This window comes from Pelmatolapia mariae, linkage group LG20 (assembly GCF_036321145.2).
Source record: "Pelmatolapia mariae isolate MD_Pm_ZW linkage group LG20, Pm_UMD_F_2, whole genome shotgun sequence".
In the NCBI taxonomy this organism is placed as follows: Eukaryota; Metazoa; Chordata; class Actinopteri; order Cichliformes; family Cichlidae; genus Pelmatolapia; species Pelmatolapia mariae.
In genome coordinates, this window is record NC_086244.1 from 22,255,181 (window position 1) to 22,271,082 (window position 15,902).

General features: G+C 40.5%; 1 protein-coding gene across 3 annotated transcripts in view; it reads left to right on the plus strand.

Moving 5' to 3' along the window:
• Positions 1-3,405: 3,405 nt before the first annotated feature.
• The window catches only part of LOC134618000 (dedicator of cytokinesis protein 3-like), a 51,804-nt gene continuing 39,307 nt past the window's right edge, over positions 3,406-15,902 (plus strand). For all 3 annotated transcript variants that reach the window (XM_063463135.1, XM_063463136.1, XM_063463137.1), the window contains exons 1-4: positions 3,406-4,070; positions 10,706-10,789; positions 11,940-11,980; positions 13,906-13,961. In XM_063463135.1, coding sequence (XP_063319205.1) covers positions 4,034-4,070; positions 10,706-10,789; positions 11,940-11,980; positions 13,906-13,961 — 218 coding nt within the window. In that variant the 5' untranslated portion in view covers positions 3,406-4,033. The remainder of the gene's footprint in view (positions 4,071-10,705; positions 10,790-11,939; positions 11,981-13,905; positions 13,962-15,902) is intronic.

Consider the following 15,902-nt stretch of genomic DNA (forward strand, 5'->3'; position numbering starts at 1 on the left):
CTATACTTTACTAGAGAAGTTTATCTCCACTTCTTTAAAGCCAGCTCCTTTCTGATTGGTTGCTCTTCACAAACAAAAGGTTTGAAGAATAAGCGGTTCAGCCTACTGTGCTCACCACCAAATCTTTGTGCCTCATGTTGCCATGTTAGAAACAGCCACTCTGACTTCATATAGACCAAGAGTAGAAAAGAAACCGAAAAACTGAGCGTTTAAGGCAGTCTGAAGCATGAGCTTATTTTCACATATGCTGACCTCAATATTAAAAACTTTGGCCAAGTTTAATATGAGCATCAACTTTTAGAACAGTTGGACGACCCCTAGGTGATCAAAGTACTGAGTCTGTCTGTTCTGTATTGTGCTGTGCTTTGTCTTGCAGGAGCTAATGGGAGGGTAATTAGCCTTATGAGCTACACCTGGGCCCAGTGAGTTTGGCTATAGAAATTCCCTCCTTCCCGCAGTCACACTCTGACCAGCTCAGCTGCACCACGATCTTAGGGCTCTTTTTTTCTTTTCACTGCCTCTCATTTATACATATGTTACACTAACTTGCTTATTTAATTTACTGATGTTTTTTCTAAGTACATTTGTTTTTCCTGACTTGTCTTTATCCCTCTCATTCCTTCTCACACCGGCTGTGATGCAGTATATACTGTACATGACAGAAAATAAGGAAAGCCATTGCAGATCCACTTCAAAGTTATTGTGATTTGGGTTTTAATGTGGGATGGAAAAAAAAAACTACACCAGATCCATTTATGGCTATGCTGTACATTAGATCCATATGAATAATCACATCTTTATTTATGTGATATCCCTTGTAGTGTTTCTCGATTAGGTGACTTTCCTCAGAGCTCTTCACTGGTGTGCATGCAGAAATTTGCCACTAAACGTTTTCCTGTGGCCTCCCCCACAGCTAATAATAGAACACATTAAAATAGTCACCAGAAACACATTACAATGGATCAAATAAGTATCCTAAAATGTGTGTGTGCCTGCACAGGCACGTGCGTTTCCATGTGCTTCCAAGGCAGATTAGTTGTACCGGGGAGCATAAAGTGCATGATTGTGAGGAGTGTAAAGACATACAAATGTGCGTGCATGTGTGTGTTGCTGTGAAAGCAGATGATGGATGAGATGGTAGCACATGCTTCTTATTACCTCCTCTGCTGCCTCTTATTGTCTGCTGGTTTTGGGAGTGCTGAAACAGATAGCAGCTCTCACCGTATCAGTCAGTCCACGTTTGCAGTGGACCCGTGGCTCGTCCTCGCAGTGCTGCTGCATCTGAAGGAGCTACATGTTACTACCTAATTTAAAGAGTAAAACACTGTGTTTAAGGCATTTCTCAGATCTTGCATTACATAAAACTTCCTCTTTTTTTTAACCATTTGCATGCATTAGTGTCCCTTGAACATGTTTTTTGAAGATTATGCTGAGTTTATTTCCTTAAATGTTTATTAGCTGGGATGCATATTTGGCTTATAAAATGCCCCGCACTCCTGCAGCTTTATGTATGTGATTGGAACACCGCCCACAGTGTTCCACTTGAAGTAATAGACAGATGGGAGTCAGTCACAGCATCGCTATGATGGAGAGAAATTACCCTGCTGAATGCTGCCCTCCCTCCCACACTACATCAAACTCACTGGACGCTCAATATTCACCAAATCACTCTATTTTTCTAGTCATGACTGCCTTGTCTATAGGACAAGACAGCTTAATGCACTGAAATGACCACATGTGATTTGAGCAGTGGCTGAGATACTGTATGACAGATTTTATGAGTCGCCGCTGCACATTCATCTGATTTCAAACATCAGCTCTCTGGTGGTGTATTATTTTCCTGCACATATGAGAACATTTCAATCAATGTCGGTCTGCTCGGTGGATGAAAAGCAAATATTTTGAGAAAAAGCATTGATGGAGTTCTAGGATGAATGCATTTACTAGCATTAGGTTGTAGTTTTGTTTTTTTTTTGACTGCACTCAGGTTAAAAACTTCCTTTCATTCATTCTGAAATAATTGTCAGGTCAGCCAGCATCGTTGTTGTGCTTTATACCTCATGAACAAACTCCACGGCCTTGAAGTTTCACAGAAAACTGATGTTCATAGTTACTCATTACCCCACACACCATTTTAATAGCAGTGAGTCATACTGTGACACCCAGTGTTTCAGCTAAATTCACTGCATCATATACATGTCCCTAAAATCCAAATTAATGGGCTTACAGTCGAGCTGTTTGCTCTAAAAGCTGTTTAAATCTACACAGCTGAGTGTTGATCACATTCATTTGTTAAAGAGCTATGGTTTTAGCAACCTGAAGGAAAATTACTGTGTGGCCTGGGTATTTTATATTATTTACATACGTACACGTTTTGACTTATTTAAATGTGAGGGTTTTTTAGGCCTTGAGGATATTAATGGGCAAATATATCATTAATGACTACAGATGGCTGGCCCTCTGTAAGTCTTGTTCTGCCAGAGGCTTCTTCCTGTTAAAAGGGAGTTTTTCCTTCTCACTGTCACCAAAGCACATGCTTGCACTTGGAACATTTGATTGTTGTTTTTTTCTCTGTATTATTGTAGGGTATTTACTTTGGGGTGACCGTTGTTGTGATTTGGTGCTATATAAATAAAACTGAACTGAATTAAACTGGATCACTAGTTTTTTTTCCCAGCAGCCTGGAAGCTTTGAAACATAATTTGAACATCCAGGTGTGAAAATGAAAATGTAACTGAACATTTAAACTGCTAATATTCAGTCCTGGGAATTTATTTCAACAATGTGTGTGGACTGGAAAAAGAAGAAAAGCACAAACTGCTCTTGAGTGCACCTACAGTGTATCTTAAGTCTATGTCCAAAATTAAGTCTCTACTAATGTCCGGTAATCTTTGATTTTATAATCCACGCTTGTGAATAAATAATGAAAAGTCAAATATCAGACCGTGAAAGCCATCCACAAACCAGACAGAGGTGTTGGGATGCAGGTCATTTGGGAAACCCAGCTTGCCAAACCCATCAGTCAAATTCATAGGAGCAAAGTTCCATCTCTCCTTTGTGGGAGCATGACTGCACTATGACAAAGCATCGCGGGTAGTGGGTCCGTTTCTTTGAAATGACTCAACCAGGAGGTACTTCCCCACATGGTCAGGCCTGATGTGCATCACCGGGAGCTTTTCTTTATGCCCAACAGCTCCACTAAAATAAAACATTCACACACACACATACACACACAAAGAGAGGCAGACTGCCAGCCAGTCAGCATGAGCGTCCTAGTAGGAGAAAATGCAGTTTGTGTTTTTGATGGATGAAAGTACCATGCAGAGAGAGAGAGAGAGAGAGAGAGAGAGAGAGAGATCGTGCATATATTTGCAAATGCTTGACACATCAGTGTTGACAAAACAAGTCATGTGACGGCCGCGAAGATGGCGCAGCTTAGGGTATATTGCAGTTTTCTCAGTATTTTCTTGCACCAACTCGGCAGTTTGGACCGGTGATCAAATATCGCGACCTATTACCTACTAATTACCGAGCGATCCCGCGCGTTCACGCTGGGCAGCCCTCTGTGGACGAGACAGACTTGAGCGGATGAAACCCGAGGAAAGAAGAGAAGCACAAAGAAAATAAATAAATAAGCTTCGAGGAAAACGAATCTCTCCGTTCCAGCTGAAATGCGTCTGCAATAAAAAAAAAAAAAAAAAAAAGAGAAAAAAATTTCTTTTGTGGAGAGCAAAAAACCGCTCACCGCGTGCGCGTGCGTATATGCGTGTGTGCGTTACATTAGGTGGACACCGAGACTGCATCAGACTAGAGACACACGCCGGGACATAATAGAGCTGAGATATCGAGGCTTTGATGGTCCTTCCTCCCCCCTTCTACACACGAACGTCAGGATACTGATTCCGGTCGAGACATGTAGTCCCATGTATGAGCAACCAGGATAATTTGTAGCCTTGAGCTCTCATTTTTAGCAGCATCATCTCACGATATCGACATAATGTGGCTTGCTCTACCGAGGGGAAAATAACCAGATATGTGGATACCTACTGAAGAGGAGAAAATCGGAGTTGGTGAGTCGACAACACCTTTTCAATGCTAATTAACGATGTTTGGTTTCTAGTTTTGTTTTCTTTTTTTTAAACTTGACTTTATTCATTCAGCCTCTCGATGACAGTTTTTACTAGAGAAAACACCCAAATTTTGTTCTTCGAAATCCCGCATTGGCTATGCAGCCTGATTTCCCCCCATACTATTAAGCCCATTACATCAAATGAAAAACACAGACTTATAATGGCTGATATACACGCACAGTGCCTGCATAGAAAGGGGAAATTGCGTGGGATGATACAGCCTACAACCAGCCACCTTAAAGATGCCATCACGGTCTTTACACAACCGCAGGCGGCCCGTTAAATGCGCTCCCAGTCTTTAGTTTGGGGGTTTTATACACACATATATAAAAATGCGTCAAGGTAGCGGTTTAGCCTTTTCTTCTTCCGAGCGCGTGTAATGGGAGGAGGGCGCAATTCGTGTTGAAACCACGAGGGGGCATCGTGACTGCGTCCCTCCAACAGGTGTAGGCTGGAGTGAAGCTGAAGTCTACCTGTAGACAAAAAAACAAACAAACAAAAAAAAAAAAAACCACCCCCCCCCCAAAAAAAACCAAACAAAACAATAAAACAACAACTGACATGCTGCTGCCGCAGCAACAGGGACTGCAAAGTACCACTCTTTACATTTTCTCTGTGTGTGCGTGTGTGTGTGTGTGTGTGTGTGTGTGTGCGTGTACTTTGATCCCGACTGTGTAAATGTGTGAGCAGCATCCTGGGCTCATGACAACATTTTATGGAGAAAAAAAGCGAGTTGTACACGATTTAATAACCAGTGGATGCAAAAGATGCCGTCATGAGATCCCGGAAGGTGTTTATAAATTGACTGTTGAGTCCCGAAGTGACCATAGCGAGAATACACTACAGAGGGTTTTCATTAGGGGAATGAGTCATGTCCAGATGCTCTGCTGCTTCTTATACTTGCAGGGCTACTCGTACTGACTCGCACATGATACCCCCCCCCTCCCCCCTTCATACACACGCCCACACATATACACTTTTTTTGGAGGCATTGCGTTGGTCATGATGGTTTCAGAAAGACCGCAGGCGGAGAACCCCAAGCGGCAGCCCTACCATAACATCGCCACTTCCAGCTGCTGCATCTAATCGTCCCCGTGTTCTTCCATCCTTCCGTCCATCGCAGAAATCACTGCAGTACTTTTCCAAGCGCAAACATGTAGGGGTGGGGGTGTTTTAACAGGGGAGGAGAAGGTAGTTTTGTATTGGTGGGGGGGAAGCAACAGTTCGGCGCAGCCTCCGCGCCAGTCAGTGCGGAGTGACCTGGCGCTGTCCGTGGTGCTGAAATCTGGAGATGACGCTGTCCACGGTGCTGAAATGCGGGGAAGCATAGCCGCCGTGTACCTACTCAGTACACACTGTACCTTGTGAAAGCTGAACACATCACTCCGGTGAATATCCCCCCTCTGCCTCAGACAACATGCTGGCTCGCGAGGTTCAGTATTTCTCCGGCATCACTGCAGATGAAGCCCACGCTGCTGAACTGTTGCGATAAATGGTAATACAGCTCCAAAAGCCTGCTATCAGTCCCTCTCCTGCCTCATCTGTGGTATTAGTGGCACCATTTTGCATTTCCCCCTATCTCCTTGCCTTATTATGTCACTGCGTGTAATATTTTCTCATATTACCCATATTACCATGCGCAGATATGAAACAGAGATGTGGTCCGTCAGCAGCCAACCGGGCCTTTCTTTTTTCTGTTATCTTCACAGGCTCCATTTAAAAGGAGGCAGCTGAAGACCCCTCATGAAACGTTAATGGCTTTCTTAAAATCCTGGCCTCCGCATCGTTTGTTTTTTGTTTGTGTTTATGTCGGAAATTTTTGTTTCTATATCTGCTAGTGCTGTTTACCCTTACTTTAAAATGGCCAGTGTAGTTTATTCTAATGCACAGTTACGTTTATAATAATTTGCCTTGTTTTTCAGATAGGAATTAGTTCTCAGTTTGTCAAAAGTAGCTAAAAATACAAGTCATTATGCTAAAACATTGTGATATAACATAACTCCGAGGATGTGAGGACACAATAACATAATATTGAAATGATTACTGTTAAATCACAAGCCTAGAATTAGTTTTCTTGAAATCTTTTCTTCCTACAAGCTGAAAATGTTCTTTTTCTTGTGCGCAAATGAGTCACTGATGGATTTTTCTCATATAGGCAGCAATATTCCTTTACACTTTAATTGGAAAGAGCTCAGACTGCAAGTCAGTACCTGCCCACATGAGAAATGAATCAGATGTCTTCATCTGTGGCTACATGGATGTGGCTCAGATGCAAAGCACCAAATAATCAAGCAGTCAAGGCTGTCATCTGAAACAGACAACTTTAGGATAAAATGTTTTCATGACAGAATAAAAGACAGAGATAATGTTCAGCTGACAGTGGGATTACAGACATTCGCCCAAAGTAGCATTTCTCCAGTTTCATCCACCCTTCCTATCATCTGCAGTGGAAAGTTTAGCAAGCTCGATCTAGCGAGCGTTTCGTGGTTTCATCACGGCCACAGGATCAGCTTGTTCATTATTACGTTTCCTTTCTTGTCCCTTTGCTAACTTGTCACTAGCAATAAAACAATAAAAATAGGTATTGTTAATGGTGTGACAGTCGTGTACACAGGCATTTAAAAGTTACACACACTCCTGCAGTTGGGTGGCATGGCTAGATTTCTGGGACACTAATTTGGAAGCAGATATAGTGAAATGCTCCTCTGCCTCTGTGGCAGAAATCGCTTGGTTGGCAAGACTTCGGTGCAGTAATGTGTCTCAGCAAGTGAGTGTGCATTCAAGTCGTGCTGAACTCCATGACTCAGTGGGCGAAGCCCAAAGACCATTGTGTAATTTTTAACTTACCAGAGATCTGGGACAGGACTATTCAATCCAGGAAAGCAAGACTTCCATAGTGTGCATACGTTCTACCTGTTATGGCTCACTGGAACTAAAAGGCAAAAGGAAACACATGTAAATAAGTTCACGCCATCACTGCAGCATAGATGAGCACAGTGTCCTCTTTGATAAAACATTTCTCACTACAGTGGTGCCATTAGCACTCAGTTGTTTGAAAATACAGCAGACAATTTATAATCCATAACAGTGTTTACTGTTGTACTGGCAGGTTTTTGATGGCATTACCACCTTCTCTGCAGAATATTTCTCCCCTGCGGGCCATCATGCAGTTAGGTACTGTATGTGTCTATCACTGCTTCTCAAGCAAGGCCATATGGCTCTGTTTAAAACTTCACTCTATTACATATAGCAGTGAAACATTTTTCAGCACATGACAGCAACAGTCAGTGTTTACACTGGAAGCAATACAAGCATCTCCTTCGTCTGTTGTACAAAGGGAAAATTGATTTTATTTCAGAGATAGACATGTCTCAGGAGTAACAGGAAAGAGAAGGGTAGACAAGGAAAACAGGTCAAAGATGAGACTTAAACAAACACACAATAGACTGATGCTAAACAAGCGTGTAGAGTAAAATATTTTTATGTATGGAGTGCATATCCTGTCATCTCAGCTAGTAATGTCACTGATAGCAGATAAACTCTAAATGTGACTTACTGTTTTTTAACACAAATGGACAAGCAAACAGCAACACCGAGAAACGAATAAATTCTAAACACAGCATCCATATTTCTGGGAATGTGCCAATTTCACACAAAAAATATCTGTTGATATTTAACTTTTAATCATTGTTTGTACTGTTTCTATTGCATTGTTTCACAACACGTTTTTCTTTCATGTTTAATGGTCTGTTAATGTTTAGTCATTTTTATCATAATTCTGGTTTTTCTACACAACTAGTAGAAACGGATTTGGGTATTTTAACCTTCCTGAAGTTTCAGACTCAGTGGAAAATTGTTCATTTAATGTGTGTAAACATATTCAGTGTATTATTGCAATGAATTTAAAACAGCAAGAGTTAAATACGTTTGCTTTAAATAAGTCTATCCTTTCTTTTAATCTGGATTTACACCTCTTCATTAGTATTGGTGTTTGCTTTTCTGATCCAGATCTGATACATGACAAATGTTTTGACTTCGGCAAAGTGTTTGTGGTGCTATAATTCTCTCTTTTAACACTGTGGAGATGTGGATGGGTTGGAAGTTTGGGGTTCTCAATTGCCACATTTATCTGCAATCATTGCTTGAAAGACCCTTTTACACTGCGTCACTACAGGATTGAGTCAAAGGGGACTTTGGTGTTCACTCATGCAGTCAGCTTACTATTTCAAAAACCACGCTGAGTCTGTTCCCACATTCTCTGATTATATTAGCCTTTTTCCTACACACCATTGGTGGCAGCACTGCTGGTGAAAAGCAGGGGGTTAGAAAGTAATGGCCCGACAGAGGAAAAGTGTGAGTGAGTCTCACGATTCTCACGATGGCATGATTCATATTCTCCAATTTGAGTCTACTCCCCCTCGGTGATTCTCTGTAGTAGGTGACCAGTGTGATGCTTGATGGCTATAACACTGGAACTTTTTGCATAAGATAATCCAAGGATAGTGCCTCTTTTGTCACATGTGAGGTGTTTATGATGAAGGCTGGGTGCTGTCATAGAAACCCAACTGCAGCTTGTCTTCATTCTCTGTGCCAACACAGAATACTGAACTCTTAAAAGCTTTGCCACTTTGAGTTTGTATTTTCGCCTGTTGATGCAATACAGTAAGCATGTACGTTCGTCTGTGCGGTTCTCTTTCTAACTTAGATTGAATTCATTATTCTGGAAAATTGCTGCGTTTACACTTTCTGAAAGAATGATAAAGCCATGAGCTCATTTTCATTCATTTGCTGCTGATTATAAATTATTTATGAAAATCCTTTTTGCGCTTTCACTCAGCTCTGAAAGTCACAACCTAGAAGCTAGACTCCCAAAGCTAAACTTTCAGAAAGATGTGTTTAATAGCTGACAAATAAATGAAACCAGGTGGCTCTTATGGAAGAATCGACATGTATTTATGTCATACATGGAACAATGTAGGTGAGAGGACAGCAGGAGTCTCCTGCTGTGCTCAATCCCCATAATTCCTTCCAATGATTTACTGGTTACACAATAGCAGCCCTCAGATGCCATGTGGATCATGAATTCAACTAAATAGAGGGACAGTCTGGGCTGGTATACTGTTGTGGAGTAGAAAATGTTTGCTTTTTGCCAACATTTTCTACTCCCTGTCCCGTCATTCCTTCCAACATCCTACGTTCAACATGTCGAAGTCTGAAGCTGAATTTTGTTGGTTATGTTTTGAAGATATGCTAATGCTCCGCAGCTCTTAGGCACAATGAAACAAGTGTGTGTCTGTGTGTTTACACAGCTTGGAGGTTTTGTGAGGGAGGACTTTGAAAATATGAGCCTGCGTTCTGTGCCCAACTCTCTCTAACATGACAATCTCATCTTGTTCTGACGTGGCCTCCGCTGAAGAGTTTTCAGATGCTGTGAGTGCAGGTTTTGCAATTCAAATGAAATCGAGTCCATTAAAGAATAGGACTCTGAAATAGGAAATACTTAGCCCTGACTGGAGGCAGAACGGAAAAGGTGACAAGGATGCTCTTTGAGTCTGCCCATCTCTCTTCCTAATACATCTGAACTCTAGTGCAATGCAGCATCCATAAGCTTGCCATTTTAAAATGCCCTGATCCTGCAGCAGTTACAGTGAAGAAAGCCCTCCAGTTTGTGATGATCTGTTGCCATAGTTACCCGAGCACAGGAACTGAGCACTCGCTATCCTCAAACAGGCAACGGAGCTGAGCTCAAGCTCCTCCTTCCCTTCCTCCCCCTCACTGGTTCCCCTGGCTAGTTCATTAGCATAATGATTCACGCCAAACTCTCCTTGAAGGGCCACCATTTGTAGGTTTTTAAAATCATCAGCGGAGTGCGGTCATTATTAAACAAGTTTGTCTTTACTGGGGCTTGTATACTGTTTGTTTCGTGGCTCATGTTGCCGAGCTGCAGTGCTGCAGAGACAAAATCCAGCTCCAGAGCTGATGCAATTTTTAAGGCCTTCACTGTGGCTTCTTCTCCCCAAAGAATAATCATGTCATCAGCGTTTGAGTCAGTGGCTGTTACTGAAGCTGGTACAGCGAAAAAAAAAGCAGGTGGCATGAAAGATTTCTGCTAATAAGAACTTGTGATAAATCACCGTTTAGCCATATTACTTAGCATTTTATGTGGGCTCTATTTTTGGGATAGTTCAATTAACTTAACATAAGAAAAAATCAGGTCGCTTAAGAATTAATTGCCTATTAAAATGACTACCCACTTCAGGGTGGGAGCTTGTTTACAGTTCGCTAAGCAGTGCTTCCTGTGTGACACTGTGTTTAGATGTTTGCATTAAACAGCTTATTAAAACGATGCATTGACTGCCCCGATACAACCCAAAACACATGCCGTGTGAAGACATGACAGTGAAGAGGGATGTTCCCTGCTCAATCAGAGGCCACAAAGATGAAAGCAAGCATAGATCTTAATCTGTGATGTGACCTTTGTTAACAGCAGTTATATAAAAAGTGCTGTATGGCTAAATGCTTTTTCATGACTTGATATCTAATAATTTGTTTCGTTCTTTTTTTGTTCTGCACAGTAATCTGCAACTTCCGGTCACCAATATGCCAGGCGTTGGTCCTGGAGATTGGGGAAACTGTACAGATCCTGGAAAAGAGTGAAGGTAAAATCAGCCTGGTCTCTTATGTCAACACTGAATGTATAATGGAGCTTATTCCTTTTCAGTTATCTAAACTAGTTTATTATTACGTGCTTTTATTGGGTTTGCTGTTTACTTTTTAGAATGAGTAATGTCACTACTTTTTGGGCCAAATAAACAAAAAACAAAACACTATCTGATGGTAAGAAATAAAACAACATTACACTTGCAAAATAAATTTAAAAGCAGATGCTAACTGTGTAAAGGTTGTGAAGCACACTTTACTTTGTCTTTTTATAAAGGGTTGTTTGGTTCCAGACGGATTTCCTATCTCCCTGAACAATTGTTCTTTTCAAATCAAAAACAGTCAACAAATAATAACTCAGAGGCTTATCTTTTAGAGACTGCAGTGACATAGATGGCAGGAATTTGACTCATACCCTTGATGCGGTCTTAACCCTTAGTCTGGTTTATTGGGTGATTAACCAGATATGGTAGCTTGATTTTCCACAAAACAGTGAAAAAAATCTGCAAGGCAAAATGATAAAAAAGAGTTAGCACCCTGTGTAAATCTTACAGACACTACTACTTTTGAACAGATTGACTTGCAAACCATTAACTACGATAACATCAAATGTAAAAACTGTATCATAGCCAGATTATTTCTATTACTAGTAACAGATTCTGTGACTCTGGAGAAATCTCTTTACATTAAAATGAAAAAGGTTGAAAACCAATATTCAGTGACTCCAAATCTGTCATTGGAAAACCTTCAATACACTGTGAAAACCAATAAACTGTCTCAGTTTGTAAACTGGCATGTTAGCTTTTAAATGATTCACAAATCTCTGCATTTTGTTTTTATTTACATTAAACAACTTATTACCATTTTTTGAAAGATGGTTGTATAACTGATATTGTTTGAGTCTACAAAGCATATAATGCTGAGCTAGCCTGATAGTTTAGATATTATTGTCATAGATTTGTTTATTTCATGGGAATTACATTGACTATTTAGTATCCAGACCATGAGTTAAAACATTTCACTTTGAAACTCTTCAAACCAATGGAGACACACAGCAGAATGGAGACTTGAAAGATTAACATTTTATTATATTATTGTTATTTTTTGTGAGGGTGAACCTTTCTCATGTGAATTTTCCTCTTTCTTTAGGCTGGTACAGAGGGTTTTCTACCAAGAAGCCTTCTATCAAGGTAATTAGAGCATCTTTAATCACTTTTAATAGTGTGTTAATTTCCATACCTTCACTATTCTGCATTGAAATTAGGTCAGCATAAGGCATTGTAAGACTCATATTTTTATTTGCATACAAAGGCAAAAAGACACTGTTAGCAGTCGATGTGTTATATCTCTGCAAGTGTGGGCTCCTTTAATAATGCAGCACTTTTCAAAGACTGCAGACTAGTAAAGTTAAGATTATAGCAGACAAATCAAGTGTCATGAACACATTTATAAAAATGGCTGCCCTGCAATAGAATGTGAGCTCCACACGAAGCTTTTATCAAAGCCTTAATTGTTTTTTGTGAATGATAATGCGATATGAAAGATGTGCATCACCAGAAATAACCGTGTCTAGACAACAAAGACCTTAATGGCTGATGAACTTATCGAATATGGCTTTGATTTGACAAAAATAGAAGATTCCTGACCTGTATTTTCCAGAGGTGCTTTCAAAAAGACACATTTTAACCAAGATGTTCTGACTTTATGGTGCAGATATATAACAGCTTTAACATTTTATTCACAAATAAAGAATATATGATGACGAGAAAAGAAAAAGTGCAATAGAGATATGTTCTATGTGCATCATATGCTGTGCTTTTAAATATGGCAGTAAAATATGCACCGCTCCTGGCTTCCATGAGCAGAATTCTGTGGACGATTCAAATTGTTTTTTCCTTTCAACCAGCAGATGGTGCAGTTATTAACCTCATTTTACCAAAACAAGCTATTTAAAAAATACTAATAACTTCAGTTTAATTCTAATCCACATCACAGATAGTTTACACGGGAGAAGTGCAAATAGAAAGAAAGTTCAGCTGAAAGGCGAGACGGAGAGGCCAAATCTAAAAGTCTTAGTTCTCTGTTTAGAGTCTGTTCATGCGGCGTCATTATTAAGATAAATCCTCTGCTATGTGCTCAGTAGGAAGAGGCTGTAGATGCACCACAGTTAGCGCCATCACAGCTGAGAGAGATCAATAGCTGCATTAATTCAATACTACATGGTTAACATATATCTGCCTCCCATAGAGTATGGAAGTGTTCAGCAAGCATCATTGCTCACCACAGCACAGCAGTACGGAAACTCATTGTGCTAACAGCAGATATCTAAATGTTGCCTAAATGTTGCATGTTCATAATAAAAGCAATGCCATCAGAAGCAAAATACCAAATATGCTGTTAGAAAGATAAAAGCTGAGGGTAATTTTTGCAATTCATTGTGTCTCAGTTTGCTTAAAAATGAAGTGTCAGAAGCTTAAGTAATATGCAGTGTTGCTGGAGTGTTTTAAAGAAAGCACAAATGCTGTCCAGTCCTGGTAAATGTAGGTGTTAGTGGCTACATGCTGTCCTTCTCTACTCTCATCAGCTATTTACAGTTCTTACTAACACCCCTCCATTTTGTTATGTACTCCGCTGCCCACGTTCATTCGCCCCCATACTCTCTCCGAGCTGAGAGAATTACTTGTGCTCACTGTGGCCAATTCTTCACATCTGGTAGATTCGAATAAGAAATATGAACTGCAAGGGTGGCAGCCAGCACCACTCAGTCTCTCGTGCCCTTCTGCTGCTAAGCCAACACACAATAGGTATCCTGCACTTTGCTCTGCCTCCTGTCTCTGCACTTTTTTTCTCCATTCTTTTGCACAGGAATTCTAAACACACAGCAGAAAATGTAAAAATACATGTAAAGCAATTATTACACTTCTCTCAGCATATAATGTTTTGCCAGCAAAAAAATGAATTAAAAAAATTTCCAGTTGCTGCAGCTAACACGGTTTAGGATAGACTACCTAATAACACAAACATAACACAATAGTTTTGGTCACATGGTGCTGGAGAATTAGACATGTAATCCTGTCACACCCAATAACATCGTTGCTCTGTCCTCCATCCACAGGGTATTTTCCCAGTCAGCTATGTCCACTTGAAGAAATCTACAGTGACAAACAGAGGGTAAGCTGTATGATTAAGTGTTTTTATTCAAGCATGTGCAGCATCCTAAGTAGAGCACAGAATGTCAGTCTCAAATCTGATTTTCAAACTGCACCACAGGGTGTCCACTCTAGCTGATAGCATTCTTGTCCCAAAATAGGAACTCATCAGGACGGCTTTCCCTTGCAAATGAAACAGAATGAAGCATTATAACTGATATCAGAAACATAATTTTACTTTATGTAAAGGCCGTAAATATCTCCAGTAACCAGCCACTTCATTAGTTGTACCTTGCTGATGTTGAGTTGTATCCCCTTTTGCTTTAATTCTTTGTGGCATGGTTTTAACAGCTGGAGATATTTCTCTGAGATTTTGATCCATGTTGACATGATAGCGTCACGCACTTAATGGAGATTTTTCAGCTGCACACCCATGATGTGCATCTCCTGTTTCACCACCTCTCTGCTTGATTGAGGTTTGGTGACTGTGGAGGTCATTTGAGTACAGTGAACTCAATGTCAGTTTAAGAAACTGGTTCTAGATTATTTGAACTTGACATGGCACGTTATCCTGCTGGATCAGCCATCAGAAGATGGCTACACTATGGGTGTGGAAGGCAAGAAGGTAACAAAGCATCTCAGGTGTGATGTGACATTTAAACTTTACTCAGCTTGGTACTGAGGTGTACCAAGAGAATATACACATTACCATTACGCCCCCAACAACAACCTGAGTTGTTGATACAAGGTACAACATGCTTTCACATATTTAGGCTAAATTATGATCCCACCATCTGAACATCACAGCAGAAATGATTCAACAGACCAGGCAACAGTTTTCCAATGATGTCCAATTTTGGTGAGCCTGTGCGAATTGCAGCTTCAGTTTCCTGTTCCTAACTGACAGGAGTGGCACCCGATGTGGTGTTCTTCTTCTGCTGTAGCCTATTTGCTTCAACGTGTGATGTGTTGTGCATTTGAGAGATGATCTTCTGCTTTGGTTGTAACACAAGTGATCATGTGAGTTACTGTTGGCTTCTTATCAGCTCCAAGCAGTCTGGTCATTCACCTCTGACCTCTGGCATCCACCAGGCATTTTCTCCCAAAAAACTGCCACTCGCTGGATATTTTATCTTTTTCAGATCATTCTCTGTAAACCTCAGAGATGGGTGTGTGGGAAAGTCGCAGTAGATCAGCACTTTCTGAAATACTCAGAGCGGCCTGTCTAGCACCAACAGCCATGTCACATTGAAAGCCACTTAAATCCCCTTTTCCCCATTCTTCATCTTGACCATGTCTATATGTCTAAATGCATTATGTTGATACCATTGGCTGGTTAGATATTTGATGTAACAAGGAGTTAATACAGGCATAACACAAGTGAGCGTATTTTCCTGGTCAACTCTTTAGAAAAGCAGACATGTTCGTGACAAAAGTAGAACTGATGTGGTTGTCTTAAGTACTTTTTATGCATTTTTTTCACAGCCAGCAGAGGTTAGAAATAAAGCAATGCCACATATTTCCCAAATCAAAGTTTAGCAACATTTCACTCAGTGTACATCAATAGTAGTGCAGTGTTTTGCATATTTACCCTGAGCTGTTAAATAAATGTGATCAAATCACACCCAAACGGTCCTGTTGAGCAAGATTAGCGGAGCTAAATTATACATCTTGTAATAGCACAGGCCCTCGAGCCCCTCAAGACACGAATGTTGTAAACCATTTTAAGATACCCAGACCACAGCTATATTGTTAGCAACAGCTGCAGTTGCAAAAAGTTCCCTACTTTGTAATTAGGATGCATACATATCAAACTATAAAAGCATAACTATTTCTTCCCTTTGCTGTTTGCTTGTCATTGCACGTGGTCTTGAATCCCTGCACAATTTTCACTGTAAGAGTCCAATTGAGAGTCTAATTTAGTCTTTTTATTAACAGCGGGTGGCTTTAAGGAGTTGATCTG